The following is a 20885-nucleotide window of genomic DNA, read 5'->3' on the forward strand; positions in this document are numbered from 1 at the left end:
TGTTCTGGGGTCCCCCCAGTCTCCTTCAGGCTGAACACCTGTCCCCTCCAGCTGGTCCTCATCATGCTTTTGCTATTCCATTCCTTCAAATCTCCCTTTGGTTGGAAGCTTGAGTTCCCTTGTACAAACAGCCTAAACTCTTGCTGCTTCTCACCAGCAGCTTCATACCCACAGTCCTATTGCTCCTCACTAGCAGAGAGCACAACTTAGGATGCATCTAGCACATAGATAATGAAGCTGCAGCACCTACAATCAGCTCCAATGAGTACTAGGAATTACTGTGAACAGTTTGCAAGCCTCTTGTGTCTTCCATGCCACAGTTTGGCTGCCTTTGGTGTCAGGAGATGAATGTTCATGGAATAAAATTGTGCTCCTACTTCCCAGCATTGAAAGCTGAAGGCAGCCTTAGAAAGTGATCTGGTAGCTCTTTATAGCCCCACATGGCACAGTTGCAGACCATTAATTATCTCTGTGCTTTTCTATCTGTAGTCAAGGAAGGTTTAATCAAACTCATAAATTATAGCCCAGGCAGGTCAGATGTTGGGATTAAAGAGTGAGGAATTTTCTTTCTCCTGAGGAAAAAAAAAAGCCTCTATTCTGAAAACATCCAATGCTCATTCCCAGATTTTCTTCCTGAGCAGTATGTACTCATTAAAAAAAAACCAGCATCCCAAAGAATGTTCCCTTCCAGAAGCTTCTTCTCCATCTAACAACCAGAGCACACTGGTATGTGGTTCTTGGAAATGCCACTTTCCTTTCTGGAGCAGTGTCACACAGACATTGTGATTGTATTAAAAGGTTTTGGCTGATCTTTAAGGTAGCTGAAGGTGGTGTGGTCTGAGGAATAGCTTCCTCTGACTTAAGTCATAATTCCTGACTGTGGGACTTGGAGGTAGCTTAATTCTTGTGTTTATATATTTTATATAAGTTTGGTGGATTAGAATCAGTCAGGGTTGGAAGGGAGCACAAGGAGCAGCCACTTCCAACCCCCTTGCCATGCCCAGGGACACCCTACCCTAGAGCAGGCTGCACACAGCCTCAGCCAGCCTGGCCTCAAACACCTCCAGCCATGGGGCCTCAACCACCTCCCTGGGCAACCCATTCCAGCCTCTCACCACTCTCCTGCTCAACAACTTCCTCCTCACCTCCAGCCTCACTCTCCCCACCTCCACCTTTGCTCCATTCCCCCCACTCCTGCCACTCCCTCACAGCCTCAAAAATCCCTCCCCAGCTTTTTTGGAGCCCCCTTCAGATGCTGGAAGGCCACAAGAAGGTCACCTGGGAGCCTCCTCTGCTGCAGCCTGCACAGCCCCAACTCTTTCAGTCTGTGCTCACAGCAGAGCTGCTGCAGCCTCTGAGCATCCTCCTGGCCCTGCTCTGGACACATGACCTATGAGGAGAGGCTGAGGGAGCTGGGGGTGTTTAGTCTGGAGAGGAGGAGGCTGAGAGGGGACCTTATTGCCCTCTACAACTACCTAAAAGGAGGTTGTAGTGACTCTGGAGCTGGTCTCTTCTCCCCAGTTACTAATGACAGGACAAGAGGAAATGGCCTCAAGTTGTGTCAGGGGAGGTTCAGGTTGGCTGTTGGGAGGAAGTTCTTTCCTGAGCAGGTGCTCAGGCACTGGAACAGGCTGCCCAGGGAGGTGCTGCAGTCACTATCCCTGGAGGTGTTTAAGAGGAGAGTGGATGTGGAGCTTGAGGCTGTTTTGTAGTGATGAAGGCTGCTGGGCTGAAGGTTGGACTGGCTGATCCTGGTGCTCCTTTCCAACCACAGCAATTCACAGTGCTTAGATGTTGTGCTGAGGGATTTGGTTTGGTCAGGGACTTGTCAGTGTGAAACTAATGCTTGGACTGGATGAGCTTGAAGGGCTTTTCCAGTCTGAGGAATTCTGTGGTTGTGTGAACCCAGGATTTGAGGTGTGGCCTTACCAGTGCCCAGTACTGAGGGGCAGCCCCTGCCCTGCTCCTGCTTGCCACGCTAGTGCCAATTTAAGCCAGGATGCTGTTTGCCTTCTTGGACACCTGGGCACACAGTGGCTCAGTCTCCAGTGGTTGTCAACCAACACTCCCAGGTTCTTTCCTGCTGGGCAGTTTCCAACCACTACCCACAGCCTGGAATGTTCCTGGGGTAATTGTGACCCAAATGCAAGACCCAGCCCTTAGCTTACTTGAACCTCATTCTTTTGGCTCCAGTCCATTGCTCCATCTTTGCCAGATCCCACTGCAGAGCCTATTTATTCAGTTGCTGTACATTTGACTGGTGGAAGTGCAGAAGTACTTTCTAGGTGGTTGATTTATACTTTCCAAATACAAATCCAGAACACCCCACCCTGCACAAACCTTTCAAAGAAAAGCTTTTCCCTTCCCATACAAGCTGCTGACATTATGCCCTACTTAATACTCTGCAAGGTGAACTTTCATGGAATCATAGAACTGATTTGGTTGGAAAAGACCTCTAGGATCATGATGTTCAACTATCAACCTAACACCACTCTGGCCATTAAACCACAGAATCAACCAGGTTGGAAGAGACCTCCAAGATCATCCAGTCCAACCTATCCCCCAGCCCTATCCAATCAACTAGACCATGGCACTATCCACAGGTTTCATGAACAGCTTCAGGGATGGTGACTTCACCACCTCCCTGGGCAGTCTGTTCCAATGCCTGACCACTCTTTCAGTGAAGATATTGTTCCTAATACCCAATCTAAAACTCCCCTTGCATAATTTCAGCTCATTTCCTCTTGTTCTGTCACCTGATACTGGGGAGAAGAGACAGACCCCTACCTCTATACAACTCTGTGATGGTTTGGGGGTTACATTCTAGCTTGCTTCAAACTAGCACAAACTCTCTTTCAGGTAGCTGTGGAGAGCAATGAGGTCTCAGTAATGCCTGAACAATGCCAGAGATTGAGTCCCTTGAAAGTCAGCAGGATTTGTATTCCCATATCATTTCCAGGTCTTTGATAAACCTGTGGCATCTCAGCCCAAAGAAGAAAGATGAAGTTTGTGACAGTGAGAGGAAAACCTTCTCCCCATCAGGCACTGCAGCTGACTGCTTGTGACACTCTTAGGATCACAGAACAGTTTGATTTGGAGGCAACCATAGAGATCATCCAGTTCCAACCCCCATGCTATGGGCAGGGAGAGTTTTCACTAGATCAGGTTGCTCAAGGCTTTGTCCAACCTGCCTTTGAACACCTCCAGGGAGGTTGTGGAGCACAGAATCACCCAATGTGATCTTTGATCAAAGATCACATTGGGTGATTATGTGCTCCACAACCTCCCTGGGCAACCTGTGCCAGTGTCTCACCACCCTCACTGCAAACAACCCTTTCCTAACATCTACTTTGAATCTCCTCTCTGCCACTTTAAACCCATTACTCCTTATCCTGTCATTGCAAGACCTTGTCATTAGTCCCTCCCCAGCCTGCCTGTAGGTCCCCTTCAGATACTGGAAGGCCACTCCAAGGTCTCCTCCAAGCCTTCTCTTCTCCAGGCTGCACAGCCCCAACTCTCTCAGCCTGTCCTCAGAGCAGAGCTGCTGCAGCCCTCTGAGCATCTTTATGGCCCTCCTCTGGGCTGGCTCCAACAGTTCCATCTTTGATCTTAGATCACATTCTGTGATTCGGTGCTCCACAACCTCCCTGGACAACCTGTTCTAGGATCTCATCACCTTCAATGTAAAGAACTTCTTCCTACTATCCACCTTAATCAACCCTCCCTAGGCACGAAGCCTCCCTAGGCACGAAGCCTCCCTAGGTCCATTTGGGACTAAAATTCTATGCACAAAACCCCACCAAACAGAGGCGGGGGGGGGGGGGGGAATAAAATTGCTTCTCCATCCTCTGGCCAGAATAAGCACTTAAAATAAATGGTTACTGGAAACATACCTGAAGTCCACCAGACAGTGAAAGTTGGACCATAACTTGTTTGCTTAACTCGCCGCTAGCACAATAAATGACTTGCATAAGGCAATGCTTTTCGCAGTGTTCAAAGAGCAAGGATTATACAAAGGGCCTATTGTGTCTAAGAGTGTTCTGCTGCTTTAACTTTCTTGGATGCAAGAATGACTCAATTAAAAAAAAAAAAAAACAAAAAACCAACCCACAACTCAAGTCCTGGTTGTAATTTGATGGGAAACTACAAGGCTGCAGCTTCGGCTTTGCGAGGGAGGGGATTCTGCCCCTTGGCTCTGCTCTCCTCAGACCCCACCTGCAGTCCTGGGGGCAGTTCTGGAGCCCCCAGCACAAGAAGGACATGGAAGTGTTGGAGTCAGTCCAGAGGAGGCCACAAAGATGCTCAGAGGGCTGCAGCAGCTCTGCTCTGAGGACAGGCTACAAGAGCTGGGGCTGTGCAGCCTGGAGAAGGCTTGGAGGAGGCCTTGGAGTGGCCTTCCAGTATCTGAAGGGGGCTACAGGCAGGCTGGGGAGGGACTAGTGACAAGGTCTTGTAATGACAGGAGGAGGAGGAATGGGTTTAAACTGGCAGAGGGGAGATTAAACTGGATGTTAGGGGCAAGTTCTTTCCAGTGAAGGTGGTGAGACACTGGCACAGGTTGAGGGTGGTGAGACACTGGCACAGGTTGAGGGTGGTGAGACACTGGCACAGGTTGCCCAGGGAGGTTGTGGAGCACAGAATCACCCAATGTGATCAAAGATCACATTGGGTGATTCTGTGCTCCACAGCCTCCCTGGAGGTGTTCAAGTCCAGGTTGGATGAGGCCTTGAGCAACCTGTTCTAGTGGGAAGTGTCCCTGCTTATGGCAGAGGGCTGCAACTGGATGATCTTTGAGGTCCCTTCCAACCTAAACCTTTCTATGATTGTTAGCCTTGGAAAACAGGGCCACAATATTGTCATTATTATGGTCATTGTTGTCAATTTTTTTTTGTGTTTTTTTTTTCTTTGTTTGAATCCTTTTTCTTGGTCAGATCAGCAGATCTGTGGACAAAAGATTTTTCTCCTGAGGTTTTTTACTGATGTCTCTTGCACAGAGCCATTTCTTGTAGAAACATGGCTTTTTTTACTCTAGAACCAAGATCATGGAGCAGAGCCCTGTGAGGAGAGGCTGAGGGAGCTGGGGGTGTGCAGCCTGCAGCAGAGGAGGCTCAGGGCAGAGCTCATTGCTGCCTGCAGCTGCCTGCAGGGAGGCTGTAGCCAGGTGGGGTTGGGCTCTGCTGCCAGGCAAGTAGCAACAGAAGAAGGGGACACAGTCTCAAGCTATGCCAGGGGAGGTCTAGGCTGGATATTAGGAGGAAGTTGTTGTCAGAGAGAGTGATTGGCATTGGAATGGGCTGCCCAGGGAGGTGGTGGAGTTGCCATCCCTGGAGGTGCTGAATCAAAGCCTGGATGAGGCACTTAGTGCCATGGTCTGGGTGACAGGACAGGGCTGGGTGCTAGGTTGAACTGGCTGAGCTTGGAGCTCTCTTCCAACCTGCTTGATTCTATGTTTCATCATGGGGAGCACAGCCAAACCTTTTGGTCTCTTTTTCCCAGTGGCTGTCCTCGTTGTTCTCATGACTTCTGTGGGAGAAGCAGATGGTGCATGGTACTATCAAAGCAGCAGAAATAAGATCTAGTTTCCCAGGTACAGGCTTTCAGCAAAGTGGGGGTTAAAAGGACCATCTGGAGGTCTAGTTTACCAGTTACAGACTGAGATCTAGTTTCCCAGTTACAGACTTTCTGCATAGTGGGGGTTAAAATGACCATCTGGAGATCATTCAGTCCAACCCCACTCTGCTCAATGAAAGGTCACCCACCCTTCAAGTGGTTGCTCAAGATCACAATGTCCAGGTGGGTTTAGAATCTCTACAGAGAGACATCTTTAACCTCTGTGGGCAGCCTGCTCCAGGACCCTTACAGCAAAGAAGTGTTTCCTTATGTTCAGATAGCTCCTCCTGCCTTTCAGTTTGTTCCCTCTGGCTGTTGTCCTGTCACTGTGCACTGCTGACAAGAGTCCAGCTCCACCTTCTTGTCTCCCACGCTTTAGGTACTGAGGAACATTGAGAAGATCCCCTCCCAGTCTGCTCTTCTCCAAGCTCTACAGCCTCAGATGTCTCAGCCTTTCCTTGGCATTTTGGTAGCCTCCACTGGACTCTTTCCAGCAGTGTTTTGTTGTATCTTGAACTGGCAAGCCCTGGATGTGGCCTTAAGTCAGAGGAGAACCACTTGTGACCTACAGCAATCTCTAAGTTATTCATCATATTGCTTTTTTGTCTGCTCACAGGTACCCCCTGAGACGAGGCAGCTCTTTCACCTTTCTGACTCCAGGACCACACTGGGATTTCACTCTGGTGAGTAAAACAACTGATGGGCACACATTAACTGCAGCACTTGAACCAAAGCAGGAATACAAAGCTGAGAGTCCCTCTCTATGGAGAAGAAAGGAAATCACCACCTTCCTCTTTACCTGGCTAGACACCTTTTGAGCCATTGAGTCTTCTGGAGCTTTAGCTGGAGGGTGCTTTTTACACACAGGGATTAGAGGGAGCCAGGATATCCTGGACAGTGTTTTCTTTATGAACTTCTTATTGCTGATGTGTTTCAGCAGCCCTACTAAGCTGGCAATGGGATAGGCAAGATGCAAAACGTGCTGTGGAAGTCACCCTTCTCTATTTTTCATCTTGGGTGCAAAAGGTTGTGTTTTATCTCATAGAGAGAAGCTTCCTAGAGCAAAAGTGTGGCTTCATTGCTGTCAACGTTGCTTTTTCCATCCTCTCATATGCATCCCTTACCAGAGACCTTCTTCACAATGAGGGCTATGGAACACTGCCCAGAAATGTGGTTGAGATCCCTGGAGGCATTCAAGGTCATCTTGATGAGGCCCTGAGCAAACTGGTTGGAGATATTCCTGCACACTATAAGAGGATTGGACAGGATGAGCCTTGAAGGTCCCTTCCAACTTGATGCATTCTCAGTTTCTGTGAATTGGTTCATGCCCTCTGGAGCTGGCAGACAGACCACTCTGGAGAGTGAGTCAGAGGACCTACACTAGCTTTGTCCTCTGGACTGCTGCTTCATGCAGTCTGTCCAGCTTCACGTCCTGAGGATTTCAAGGTGATCAGTCAGCTGAAGTCGGTGTTCAGTACTTGGTGATGTCTGTACAGATCTTGTCCCATCTTAAAGCTCATTTTCATGAGCTGCCTAAGCTGATTTGCCCTCTGCTGACCTTGAAAGGGTCAATCAGCAAGTTGATCTGGCTGAAAAACTTGCCTTGCAAATTAAACCAAGGCTTTTCAGGTGACCTGATCCAGCACAAGCTGTGTGAATGGATGTGCTGGCATGAGGAAGGGTGTGAGAACCTGTCTGGAGGTGTGGAAAAGGACAGCAGTACCTTTTATGAAGAAATGGAGAGAGGATGAGATACTGGAAGGTGTCCAGAGAAGGGCAGCAAGGCTGGGGAGGGGCCTGGAGCATAGATCTCTGAGGAGAGGCTGAGGGAGCTGGGGGTGTGCAGCCTGCAGCAGAGGAGGCTCAGGGCAGAGCTCATTGCTGCCTGCAGCTGCCTGCAGGGAGGCTGTAGCCAGGTGGGGTTGGGCTCTGCTGCCAGCCAAGCAGCAACAGAAGAAGGGGACAGAGTCTGAAGCTGTGTCAGGGGAGGTCTAGGCTGGATGTTAGGAAGAAGTTGTTGTCAGAGAGAGTGATTGGCATTGGAATGGGCTGCCCAGGGAGGTGGTGGAGTTGCTGTGGCTGGAGGTGTTGAAGCCAAGCCTGGCTGGGGCACTTAGTGCCATGGTCTGGTTAATTGGGCAGGGCTGGGTGCTAGGTTGGCCTGGCTGAGCTTGGAGCTCTCTTCCAACCTGCTTGATTCTGTGAAATCCCATCTAAAATGTGCTGGACTTTCTTGTGTGTAGGCATTAGACAAGCACTTTGCTGATTGTGCCTTGAAGGGCAGTCACAGAGGAACTGTTGGCCTTGAGGCACTGGCCCAGGTTGCCCAGAAAGATTTTAGATGCCACATCCCTGGAACCATTCCAGGTTAAATTGGACAGGACTGAGCAACCAGATCTAGTTGAAGGTGTCCCTGCTTTGGGGCTGGACTACATCACCTTTAAATGTCCTTCCCAGTTCAAACCATTCTGAGATGAGCAACCAGATCTAGTTGAAGGTCTCCCTGCTTTGGGGCTGGACTACATCACCTTTAAATGTCCTTCCCAGTTCAAACCATTCTGAGATGAGCAACCAGATCTAGTTGAAGGTCTCCCTGCTTTGGGGCTGGACTACATCACCTTTAAATGTCCTTCCCAGTTCAAACCATTCTGAGATTCAGTGTGCGATTTTGAGGCTGCATAAACCTAGATGTTAGGGAAGGGTTCTCTAGGTGTTAGGAAAGGATTCTTTACATTGAGGGTTCTTTACATTGGCACAGGTTATCCAGGGAGATTGTGGCTGCTCCCTCCCTAGAGGCCAGCTTGGATGAGGCCTTGAGCAACCTGTTCTAGTAGGAGGTGTCCCTGCCTATGGCAGGGGGTTGGAACTGGATGATCTGTGAGGTCCCTTCCAACCTAAACCATTCTATGACACCTTAAAACCCCAATCCAGTGTGGGAGTGGATGAAAGCAAGCCCTAAGCTCTTGTCTTTTTTGTCCCTTCTGCTTCATTTGACCAACTTTCATCTGGTAACCACAGCTACATTAAACACACACATTTGAATAACACAGAGCTCTAGAAACTGCATCCATATTGTGTCTAACCCCACAAATTAAAAGCATTTTGGTTGAGTTTCAAGTTATTCCTGTAGTCTTCATTGGTCTTTTTCAATCTCATCCCCTTGGCCTCTGCCCATCCAGCCTGGCCAGGTCCCTCTGCAGGTCTCTCCTACCTTCCAACAGCTCCACACCTGCTCTTAGCTTGCTGTCATCTGCAAACTTCCTGCTGCTGGACTCAATGCCCTCATCCAGATCATCAATAAAGATGTTGAACAGAAAGGCTCTAGAAGGCTTTAGGCTAGAAAGGACCTTTGAAGGTCATCTAGTCCAAAATTTTCTCCTGGCTAAACACCCCCAGTTTCCTCAGCTGCCCCTCTCAGAAGACTTGTGCTGTAGATCCTTCAGCAGCTTCTTTGCCTTTCTTTGGCCACACTCCAGCACCAAAATGTCCTTCTTGCAGTCAGAGAGCACTTTAAACCCACCCCACCTCTGAAGGCATGAAAAGGACTCTTGGCTTAGTTAACCACTTCCCCTAGAGGCTCAGGCTAGGTATATTTTCCAGACATTTGGCCAAAGTTGTGCTCAAAGTGTGGTGTGAAGAGACTATTGCTGACATACATTGACCAGAGCACTGTATTTTGGCAGCAGCCTGTTGTAGGCAAGCAAGAACTCAACTTTTCTTGGTGTCATGTCCCATGAACTGGAATTAGAGTCACAGAAGGAGTTTTCTTCCCTTATGACCACCACATACTCAAATGCCACTCACAAACAGCTCCTCTTTGTGCCATAGTTTGTGCAGCTGTTTGGCCAGAAGTCTGTAAAATGTACCCAGCCTAAGCCTCTAGGGGAAGTGGTTAACTAAGCCAAGTGTCCTTTTCATGCCTCCAGAGGTGGGATGAGTTTAGCCCCTCACCATGAGAAGGTCATTCTGGTGCTGGAGCACATCCAAAGAAGGGCAACAAAGCTGGTGAAGAGCACAAGTCTTGTGATGAACAGTTGAAGAAACTAGGGTCATTCAGCCTGGAGAAAAGGTGGCTGAGGGCAGACCTCCTGGTTTTCTACAACTCCCTGAAAGGAGGTTGGAGCCAGGTGGTAACTGGTCTCATCTCCCAGGGAACAAGTAAGAGATCAAGAGGAAATGGTCTCACATTTCACCAGAAGAGGTTTAGATTGGGCATTGAGTAAAAATTCCCTTTCCAAAAGGGTTGTGTCAAACCCTAGAACAGGCTGCTCAGGTAGAATCACCATCCCTGGAGGGATTTAAAAGCTGTGTAGATGTGGTGCTGAGGGCCATGGTGTAGTGGTGACCTGGCAGTGCTGGGTTAACAGGCTGGATGACCTTACAGGTCTCTTCCAGCCAAAACAATTCCAGGATCTTATGAAAGAAAAGGACTGCTGCATGCTCTGCATAATTCTAAGGCAAGACTAATGCAGTTTGGGTTCAAACATCCCCTGGATGGCTTCTGGCTGGTTACTCATGCTCTGTTTTCCTTTTGTCCTTATTAAGGAGGATTTTTCAGTCAGAAGCAGGCCCTTGATCTTTGTTGACTTAACAGCCCTGATGCACATTCCTTACCTGAAGCCTTATTGGTGTTTTATGACTTCAGGTGGGCAATAAGCAGCAAAAACCCAGACTGATCCCTAAAGAACAAAATATCCTGGGTTTGGACAGAAGCTCTTGGTAGGAGAGAGGAAACAAGATGACTACAGTTGTTTTCAGCTTGAAAACCAGCACAGGTTTGAAGACATGTTCCTGGCAGCTTTAACCAGAGTCTTTGCTCCAGAATTACCATTCATGCTCATGGCTTGCTTTGGGTCTTGCTTAAAGTCTCTGCTGCCAGGCAAGCAGCAATAGAACAAGGGGACACAGCCTCAAGTTGTGCCAGGGCAGGTCTAGGCTGGATGTTGTTAGGAGGAAGTTGTTGTCAGAGAGAGTGATTGGCATTGGAATGGGCTGCCCAGGGAGGTGGTGGAGTTGCTGTGGCTGGAGGTGTTGAAGCCAAGCCTGGCTGAGGCACTTAGTGCCATGGTCTAGTTGACTGGCCAGGGGTGGGTGCTAGGTTGGACTGAATGAGCTTGGAGCTCTCTTCCAACCTGCTTGATTCTATGATTCTGTGACATTTAGATTTCACCTCCCAGTTAGCAAGCTTTATTCTTCTCTCTTACAATACTTATTTGAGGAGCCTCACAGGATGTTAGAGGTTGGAAGGGACCCCAAAGAGATCATCAAGTCCAACCCCCCTGCCAGAGCAGGACCACACAATCTAGCTTAGTTCACATCCAGATAGGCCTTGAAAGTCTCCAGAGAAAGAGACTCCACAACCTCTCTGGAGAGCCTGTTCCAGTGCTCTGTCACCCTTACAGTAAAGAAGTTCCCTTTTGTGCTGAGCTGGAACCTCCTGTGCTGCAGCTTCCATCCATTGCTCCTTATCCTATCCCAAGGAGCCTCAGCTGGCTCCCAGAGACTTACTTCTCCAGAAGTTATTAAGCTGTGGAACACTCTCCACACGACTGGGCTTTGGTGAGAAGGTTCATGGAGCAGATCTCTGGTGGTGACCACCTCAAAAATGGGAGCCAACAGTGCTGGAGCAGTTGCTTTTCTATCATGTGGCTTTAAAAGCCCAGATTTGAGCAGTCTGAGAAGTTGTTTTCTTGGCATCACTTTCTCCTGGCCTGACACAGGAACGTCACAGCTGGCTCTGGCCTGAAACGTCTACAGTTCTGGTCTGAAGCTATATTGGGCAAAGGAAATGGGGTCCAGCCAATGCAACACTCCTTGCATGAGTCTAGCCAGTTTCAAAACAAACTCCTTTTTGGCTTTCCTTTCGTGTCTGGGCTTTGGTCTGGAGCTGTATGTTCAAGATGTTAATGTACTTGAGTGCCTAAGGAAGGAATAACAGCAGGAGCAGCAAGGCGTGGTGCTGCCTTTTGTCTTGATTGCGAGTTTCTTTCTGCTGTGAAATCGATGCTAATGTCCTCCACACACATCTGGGAAAAATAAGCTGCAGACCAAAGTGTGGTGTGCTTAGAGCAGGGGGTTGATGAATAACCAAGCCTGAATATTTGACTAAACCTTAGAAAGAGGAAAAAAAAAGCCCCCAAACCCCAAATGTCTGCAGTTTGTGTTCCCAAGCCTGCCAAAGGTCTGCTCTGAAAACCTGGAGTGTGCTGGGAGCATTAATTCACTGTCAGTGCTAGAAATAAAGGCAGACTTAAAGGCTAACGTGAGAACTTTCTCCTCTGCAGTTACCAAATCTGCCATAGAATCACAGAGTCAAGCAGGTTGGAAGAGACCTCCAAGTTCAGCCACTCCAACCTAGCACCCAGCCCTAAACAATCAACCAGACCATGGCACTAAGTGCCCCAGCCAGGCTTGGCTTCAACACCTCCAGCCACAGAGACTCCACCACCTCCCTGGGCAGCCCATTCCAATGCCAATCACTCTCTCTGCCAGGAACTTCCTAACAACATCCAGACTAGACCTCCCCTGGCACAGCCTCAGCTCTGTCCCCTTCTTCTGTTGCTGCTTGCCTGGCAGCAGAGCCCAACCCCACCTGGCTACAGCCTCCCTGCAGGCAGCTGCAGGCAGCAATGAGCTCTGCCCTGAGCCTCCTCTGCTGCAGGCTGCACCCCCCCAGCTCCCTCAGCCTCTCCTCACAGGGCTCTGCTCCAGGCCCCTCCCCAGCCTTGCTGCCCCTCTCTGGACACCTTCCAGCACCTCAACATCTCTCTGCAATGGAGGAGCCCAGAACGGGACACAGCACTCAAGGTGTGGCCTGAGCAGTGCTGAGCACAGGGGCAGAAGAACCTCCCTTGTCCTGTTGCCCACACTGCTCCTGAGCCAGCCCAGGGTGCCATTGGCTCTGCTGCCCACCTGGGCACACTGCTGCCCTGTGGATGGTGCCCAGCAACAGACACAAACTATCCTAACTAGGAAGGAGGGGGGAACAAGAAGTTAGGGTCACACCCCTGTGAGTGGTGCCCAGTAACAGACACAAACTGTTCCACCTAAGTATAGGGAGAAATTTCTTTGCTGGGAGTGTGGTGGAACCCTGGAGCAGGCTGCTCAGAGTGGTTGTGAAGTCTTATTCTCTGGAGAGATTCCAAACCTGCCTGGACACAATCTTGGGCAAGTTGCTGTGGGTATCCTGAGCAAGGTGATGTGGGTGCCCTGGGCAAGGTGCTGTGGGTGTCTTGGGCAAGGTGCTGTGGGTGTCCTGGGCAAGGTGCTGTGGGTATCCTGGGCAAGGTGCTGTGGGTATCCTGGGCAAGGTGCTGTGGGTGCCCTGGGCAAGGTGCTGTGGGTGCCCTGGGCAAGGTGCTGTGGGTGCCCTTGCTTTAGCAGGGGGTTGGACTGGCTGATGCCTAGAGGTCCCTTCCAGCCCTCACCATGCTGGGCTTCTGTGATGACTAGGGCACAAAACCTGAGTTTTGCTGAATTTCAGAGTGGACTTGAGTTGCTTCTGCTGCTGCCCAGGGGATGTTTTCCTTCCAACAGTGTCTAGGTGCACTAAACTGAATATCCAAGATATAGACCAATGTAGAAAGACAAACCACTGCTTCTTTTTCCCTTGCACTTAATGAAGTAGAAGATGAACTGGCCTCAGTCTGAAATGTTGGAGGGGAAGGCTCAAACACAGGAAGCAAACCAACTGTCTGTTTCAGGGATGAGCAAACCTTTCATGCTCATGACCCCTGTTTTTTTCCCAGGCTGGGTGATCTGCAGGCTGGCACAGTCTAACAGGATGAGTCCACAGTTGGGTTTCCATTATCTGGGTACTGACAAACGAATGTAGAAACCCAGATAGAACAGAACTAGTGGGAGGTATCAGGAAGCTGAGTGCAGATGTCTTTGATCATTGTTCCACTGGCTTGTGCTCCTCTTTGGAAAGGAAAACAGCCAAGAGCTGCCTGGCCACCAGCAGCTTCATCTTTCTTCTACAGAAAACCTTTATTCTTTTAGCCTGATGCATTCCTAGCAGGGATACTTCAGCCACAGCTCTCTTCTGGCTATGCCTAAAGTAATTAATTCAGTAGGTGATCAAAGTCCCTTCCCATAGATGTGTTCAGCTGTTCAGGGAACTGCACTGTGAAACAAACCCCAGATACAGAGTGAGAAGCCCCTGAATAAAAGATTCTAGGCAGGTTATCTTCTGCCATTCAGTGAGACCTGGACAGGCTGCAGAATTGGGTGAAGTGGAACCTTGTCAAGTTCCAGAAGGGCAAGTGTAGGGCCCTGCACTTGAGGAGGAATAACCCCAGCACAGGTGAAGGGTTGACCTGCTGGGAAGCAGCTTGGTGAAGCAGGACCTGGGAGTGCCAGTGGACAAGTAGTTCACTGTGTGCCAGTAGTGTGCCCTCGTGGCCAAGAAGGCCAAAATGATCTCCTAGAGTGCATGAAGTACTCTTGTATGGCCAGCAGGTTAAGGGAGGTTCTCCTCCCCTCTACTGCATGCTAGTCAGGCCATATGTGGAATCTTGGGTCTGGTTCTGGTCTCCTCAGTTCAAGAGAGATAGAGAGCTATTGGAGAGAGTCCAGGTGAGGCTACAGAGATGCAGAGGGGCCTGGAGCATCTGTGAGGAGGAAAGGCTGAGAGCCCTGAGGCTGTTTAGCCTGGAGAAGATCAGCCTAAAAGGAAGTCTTCTCAGTGCTGATCAATATCTAAAGGGCAGGGGTCAAGAGGATGTGGCCAGACTCTTGTTGGTGTTGCCCAGTGACAGGAAAGGAACAACAGGCACAAACTGGAACCCAACAAGTTCCACCTGAACGTGGAGAAGAACTTCACTGTGAGGCTATTGAAGCCCTGGAGCAGGCTGCCTGGAGAGGCTGTAGAGTCTACTTCTGTGGAGGTATTCCAAACCCAGCTGGATGTTGTGGTCATGGGCAACCTGCTGTGGGTGACCCTGCTTTCACAGGGTGGGTGCCTGAGATGATCTCCAGAAGTCCCTTCCAACCTCTGCCTTGCTGGGATTGTGTGAATTGAATCTGAGATCATCTCATTATGACAACCTCTGTATTCTGCCTTCCTGCTGCAATCTGCCACGTAAGACTACTCACAACAGCAGTTATGGGAGTGCAGAGGAACGAGCTTATGGGCATGTAACTTAGAGGTGTTGATCAGGTGACAACCCTATAGAGTCATAGAATCAGTCAGGGCTGGAAGGGAGCACAAGGAGCAGCCAGTGCCAACCCCCCTGCCATGCCCAGGGACACCCTACCCTAGAGCAGGCTGCACACAGCCTCAGCCAGCCTGGCCTCAAACACCTCCAGCCATGGGGCCTCAACCACCTCCCTGGGCAACCCATTCCAGCCTCTCACCACTCTCCTGCTCAACAACTTCCTCCTCACCTCCAGCTTTGCTCCATTCCCGCCCCATCCTGGCACTCCCTCACAGCCTCAAAAGTCCCTCCCCAGCTTTTTTGGAGCCCCCTTCAGATTCTGGAAGGCCACAAGAAGGTCACCTGGGAGCCTCCTCTGCTGCAGCCTGCACAGCCCCAACTCTTTCAGGCTGTGCTCACAGCAGAGCTGCTGCAGCCTCTGAGCATCCTCCTGGCCCTGCTCTGGACACTCTCCAGCATCTCCACAGCCCTCTTGTCCCAGGGGCTCCAGAGCTGGATGCAGGACTCCAGCTGGGGTCTCAGCAGAGCAGAGCAGAGGGGCAGAATCCCCTCCCTGGCCCTGCTGGCCACACTGCTGCTGCTGCAGCCCAGGCTCTGCTTGGCTTTCTGGGCTGCAAGTGCACACTGCTGGCTCCTGCTCAGCTTCTCCTCCAGCAGCACCCCTAAGTGCCTCTGCACAGGGCTGCTCTCCAGCCTGGCACTGCCCAGCCTGGAGTTGTGCTTGACATTGCCTCGACCCAGCTGCAGGGCTGCCCAGGGAGGTGGTGGAGTCACCATCCCTGGAGGTGTTGCAGCCACCATCCCTGGAGGTGTTGCAGCCAAGCCTGGCTGGGGCACTTAGTGCCATGGTCTGGTTGACTGGCCAGGGCTGGGTGCTTAGGTTGGACTGGCTGAGCTTGGAGGTCTCTTCCAACCTGCTTGATTCTATGTACATGTTTTTGTCTTGGACAGCTCCAGCCATGGTGACTCCACCACCTCCCTGGGCAGCCTGTTCCAATGCCTGACCCCTTTCAGTAAAGAAAGCTTTCCAAATACCCAATACAAACCTCCCATTGCAGAGTTTCAGTCCATATCCTCTCATTCCATCTCCTGACAGTAGGGAGAAGAGATCTACTCCCACCTCACTCCAACCTCTTTCCAGGGAGCAATGCAACAACATCAACATACTTTGGATTTCTTTTCAGCCTTTATGTTTTTGAGTTCTTGGGATCAGCTTTTGTTTTTGGGACTTAGCTGGAGGTGTTCAGAAAGCAAATGTCTCTACTCTACAGATCAAAGAAACCAAACCAGAACTTTCCATCTGAACTCCAACCTGTTTGATTTCTTACAGAAGAGGAAACGCCGAGAGAAGGATGATGATGCAGTCAGTCTCTGCAGCCTTGACTTTAAGGTAAGCAAAACATTCTCCTCTACAACGTTGTGCAATCCCCTCCACTTCAGTGGCTTTCGCAGGGGAAGGCTTTGCTTGCTGTGTTTGCATTTCACCAGCCCCAGTTTAGAGACGCATACAGCTGTGTTTGCTCTCACATACACCTCTGGGGTGGGCTGAATCCTGCTGCTGCTATCCATAACGGTTTGAGATCTCCTGGTTTAATCATTTAAATCCTAAAGTTGCCACAGTTGTAATGCTGTGTGAAGTAAATGTGTGTAAACCCCTCCCCACCGCCCCCTCCCCCCCGCTAAGCATTTTCATGTGCCAGGAAGCAGAGCTTGTGCAAAGCTCCTTCAAATGTTGCTTTTGTTTGACTTTAGTTACTGCACTGCATTGTGTTGCAAACAAGCTGGACTGGCTGGGTGGCAAATTGCTTTTAAAGCTGTGGATTAACCTGACATGCCCAGCAGTGTGCTCAGGTGGCCGAGAAGGCTAACAGTATCCTGACTTGGATCAGCAGTAGCATGAAAAGCAGGACCAGGGAAGTCGTTGTTCCCTTGTATTTGGCATTGGTGAGGCCACACCTTGAGTACTTGGGTCAGTTTTGGGCCCTTCACTTCAAGAAGGACATTGAGGTGCTGGAGCAGGTCGAGAGAAGGGCAACAAAGCTGGTGAGGGGCCTGGAGCACAAATCCTATGAGGAGAGGCTGAGGGAGCTGGGGGTGTGCAGCCTGGAGAAGAGGAGGCTCAGGGGTGATCTTATTACTGTCTACAACTACCTGAAGGGGCATTGTAGCCAGGTGGGGGGTGGCCTCTTCTCCCAGGCAACCAGCAATAGAACAAGGGGACACAGTCTCAAGTTGTGCCAGGGTAGGTATAGGCTGGATGTTAGGAAGAAGTTCTTCACAGAGAGAGTGATTGGCATTGGAATGGGCTGCCCAGGGAGGTGGTGGAGGCACCGTCCCTGGGGGTCTTCAAGCAAAGACTGGATGAGGCACTTAGTGCCATGGTCTGGTTGATTGGATAGGGCTGGGTGATAGGTTGGACTTGGATGAGCTTGGAGGTCTCTTCCAACCTGGTTGATTCTGTGATTCTATGATTCAATGAAGTTGGTGAAGGAACTAGAGAACAGCTCTTGTGAGGAGCAGCTGGAGTTATTTAGCCTGGAGCAAAGGAGGCTGAGAGGAGACCTTCTGGCTCTCTAGTTTGGAGCCAGGAAGGCATCTGTGTCTTCTCCCAAGTAACAAGTCACAGGAGAAGAGGAAATGGCCTCAGTTTTCACCAGGGCAGCTTTAGGTTGGGGATTTAAAGAAACCTTTTCTTGGAAAGGATTGTCAAACCCTGGAACAGGCTCCCCAGGGAGGGAGCTGGCTGAATCTCAATCCCTGGAGGTGTTTAAAAGACAAAGAGACTTGCTGGTGAGGGACATGTCCTATGAGCACAGACTGAAAGAGTTGGGGCTGTGCAGGCTGCAGCAGAGGAGGCTCCCAGGTGACCTTCTTGTGGCCTTCCAGCATCTGAAGGGGGCTCCAAAAAAGCTGGGGAGGGACTTTTGAGGCTGTGAGGGAGTGCCAGGAGTGGGGGGAATGGAGCAAAGCTGGAGGTGAGGAGGAAGTTGTTGAGCAGGAGAGTGGTGAGAGGCTGGAATGGGTTGCCCAGGGAGGTGGTTGAGGCCCCATGGCTGGAGGTGTTTGAGGCCAGGCTGGCTGAGGCTGTGTGCAGCCTGCTCTAGGGTAGGGTGTCCCTGGGCATGGCAGGGGGGTTGGCACTGGCTGCTCCTTGTGCTCCCTTCCAACCCTGACTGATTCTATGGTTTAGCACCAGACTTGATAGAGCTAGGAAATGATTAGCCTCTGTGATCTTGAATGTCTTCTCCAACCAAACCAATTCCATGGCTTACAGAGGGTGAGGAGGTGCAGAGCTGCATCTTTCCCCAATGACTCTCCAACCGTGTCTGAAACTGCTTCTCACTCTCCTATCATACAGCTCTGTGAAGAGGGCAAGGAAGAGAAACAGGATTTTCCCTAGGAAGGCAGCTGTGGAGTTAAGGCTTAACTAAGTGGCTTTTAGGGTTTATTAGGCTGAGATTAAAAGTAATTTGTTAGTGAGGAATTTCCTGTTTGACCTCACGGCCGGGGCATCCTCTGCTGTTGTCACTGCATTGCTGCATTATTTATTAGCCTCCCTTAGCCTGACTACTGGATGCTTTCAGTAACCATCACGTCCTGTCCATCAGGCAAACTGAGCTTTGAGCTCTCTAGGCTAGATCTCCTCTCCCAGATAAGACCACCCCAGCAATTTCCCAGCAGGGGAGAGAAAAGAGCAAAGAAAGATTATCTGCAGAGGGCTGTGGCACAGCAGTGCTGATGCCACTGAGCTGACTGTGTTTGGGGCTTGTTTTGTTTCTGAGCTCTTTTCCTTTTTTTTCTGATGCAGATGGCAGTGTTATGGCTCAGAAATCTGCCCTCGAGGGAAGAGGATTTTCGTTTTCTTCTCTTTGTTATCTTTTTAATTGAACTACCTTTTCATGTAGTTGGACAAACTTGCATGAGTTAGGGCTTCTCGCACAAAGCAAATCCCTTCAAGGTGAAACTAAAACATCAACAGTGATTTGGGTACAGAAATCTGCCAAGGAGAAAGGGAAATCCCGAGGCTGATGCAGCCAAAATTCAGGCTGCAGCTTTTCTTTCGCCTTCTTTAACTGTTAAGACTTTTTAACTTGCTCGTTTGAGAAGAGGTCAGGCTCTCGTGGGGGTTGGGCTCTGCTGCCAGGCAAGCAGCACCAGAAGAAGGGGACACAGACTCAAGTTGTGCCAGGAGGAGGTCTAGGATGGATGTTAGGAGGAAGTTGTTGTCAGAGAGAGTGATTGGCATTGGAATGGGCTGCCCAGGGAGGTGGTGGAGTTGCTGTGGCTGGAGGTGTTGAAGCCAAGCCTGGCTGAGGCACTTAGTGCCATGGTCTGGTTGATTGGCCAGGGCTGGGTGCTAGGTTGGACTGGCTGAGCTTGGAAGTCTCTTCCAACCTGCTTGATTCTATGATGCATGGGATGGGATCTCTTGTTGGTCAGTTTAGGGTCACCTATCCTGTCTGCTGCTACTCCTCATCTCTTACTGCATTCCAGTATGGGACACAAAATGTAGCAGTGCTCTTGCTGTGCATAGGAGCAAAGCTAAGCAAGAGCCTTTCTGCAGCCCAGCCCTTGGCTGAGACTCTGCCCAACAGCACTGTCTAGAAGCAGTCACTGTGCAAACCAGCTCTGAAGTTCAGCAAGTGCAGTTCCTAAATCACTGACCAGAGTTAGTTCTGCTTTAGCTCAAACCAGGACAGAACCTGAGACCATAGTTACAGCATCCACTTCCTTCAGTACTGAGCCACCCTTTCCCTTGTGCCAAAACACCCTCTTTTGAGGAGAAAAAGGATACTTTGCCCCCAGACTGTGTCTGGAGCTGTGGCTGCTGACAATTGTCTGAGTAGGAGAGAGTGAATTGCAGTGCAGGGATAGGAGCAAAAACTGGAGGGCATCCTCTTCCTTCAGTACTGAGCCACCCTTTCCCTTGTGCCAAAACACCCTCTTTTGGGGAGCAAATAGAGCAGATAGGAGCAAGAACTGGAGGGCATCCTCTTCCTTCAGTACTGAGCCTCAGCCCTTCCCTTGAGCCAAAACACCCTCTTTTGGGGAGCAAATAGAGCAGATAGGAGCAAGAACTGGAGGGCATCCTCTTCCTTCAGTACTGAGCCAGCCCTTCCCATGTGCCAGAACACCCTCTTTTGGGGAGATAAAGGATATTTCCCCCCCAGACTGTGTCTGGAGCTGTGGCTGTTGACAACTGTCTGAGTAGAAGAGAAAGGAGAGTGAATTGCAGTGCAGGGATAGGAGCAAGAGCTGGAGGGCAGGGATGTATGCAGCAGGCAGATCTTTAGGCTGCAAAAGCGAGCGTTGTTTTTGCACTTCAGGTAGGCTGCTGGCTGACTTTTCCTGAAGTGCTGACATCTGAGCTGGCTGCACGGTTACATAAGGTGTTGGATGATTCATGGGAGGAAGCAGGACCGTGAGTGTTTTGAAGGTGTGCATATCTTGGTGTTTGTTAGCAACTAGCTAAACCCTTTGCAGTCTAGGGCAGGGAACAGACAGATGCGCCGGTGGATTTCACCGGAGGCAAAGTGAAGCCTGGCTGAGTAATGTGTAAGAATCACGTCTGGTCTGGATGTTTTCTCTTAGTTATGGGATGTCTTTGTAAGGCTTTAGAAAGAGGGATTTCACAAAGGAAGTGAAGTCATGGTGAGGACCCTCTTTGTGAACTCCATGCAGTGTCCTCAAAGCCTTACTCACCTTTTTGGATCGATTCTATGACTGTTACTCAGCCCAAACAAGCCCTAGGGTTGTACAAGTTGTGGCAGCAGAGGTGATAAAGCTGACAGTGACAATCTCTCCAGAGAAAGGAGAGAAACACTGCATTGTTAGAGGAGGGGAAAAGAGAATCCTTGTGTTCCTGCATTCTTGATGAGCTGGTGTCTTTCTGTGTTCAGTCATAGAATCCTAGAATTGACCAGGTTGGAAGAGAGCTCCAGGATCATCCAGTCCAACCTAGCATCCAGCCCTGTCCTTCTGCCTGGCTGCTCTCAACCACTCTGTCCCCAGCCTGTAGTGCTGCTTGGGGTTGTTGTGGCCAAAGTGCAGAACCCTGCACTTGGCCTTGTTAGATCTCATCCCCTTGGCCTCTGCCCACCCACCCAGCCTGGCAAG

The 20885-nt window shown here is 50.2% G+C and overlaps 1 protein-coding gene across 1 annotated transcript in view; it reads left to right on the plus strand.

Annotated features, from left to right (window-relative positions):
• NET1 (neuroepithelial cell transforming 1) overlaps positions 1-20885 on the plus strand; it is a 91457-nt gene that overhangs the window by 36403 nt on the left and 34169 nt on the right. The window contains exons 2-3 of the mRNA XM_064142755.1: positions 6227-6293; positions 16099-16158. Coding sequence (XP_063998825.1) covers positions 6227-6293; positions 16099-16158 — 127 coding nt within the window. The remainder of the gene's footprint in view (positions 1-6226; positions 6294-16098; positions 16159-20885) is intronic.

Source organism: Pogoniulus pusillus, chromosome 4, assembly GCF_015220805.1.
Source record: "Pogoniulus pusillus isolate bPogPus1 chromosome 4, bPogPus1.pri, whole genome shotgun sequence".
Taxonomy (NCBI): Eukaryota; Metazoa; Chordata; class Aves; order Piciformes; family Lybiidae; genus Pogoniulus; species Pogoniulus pusillus.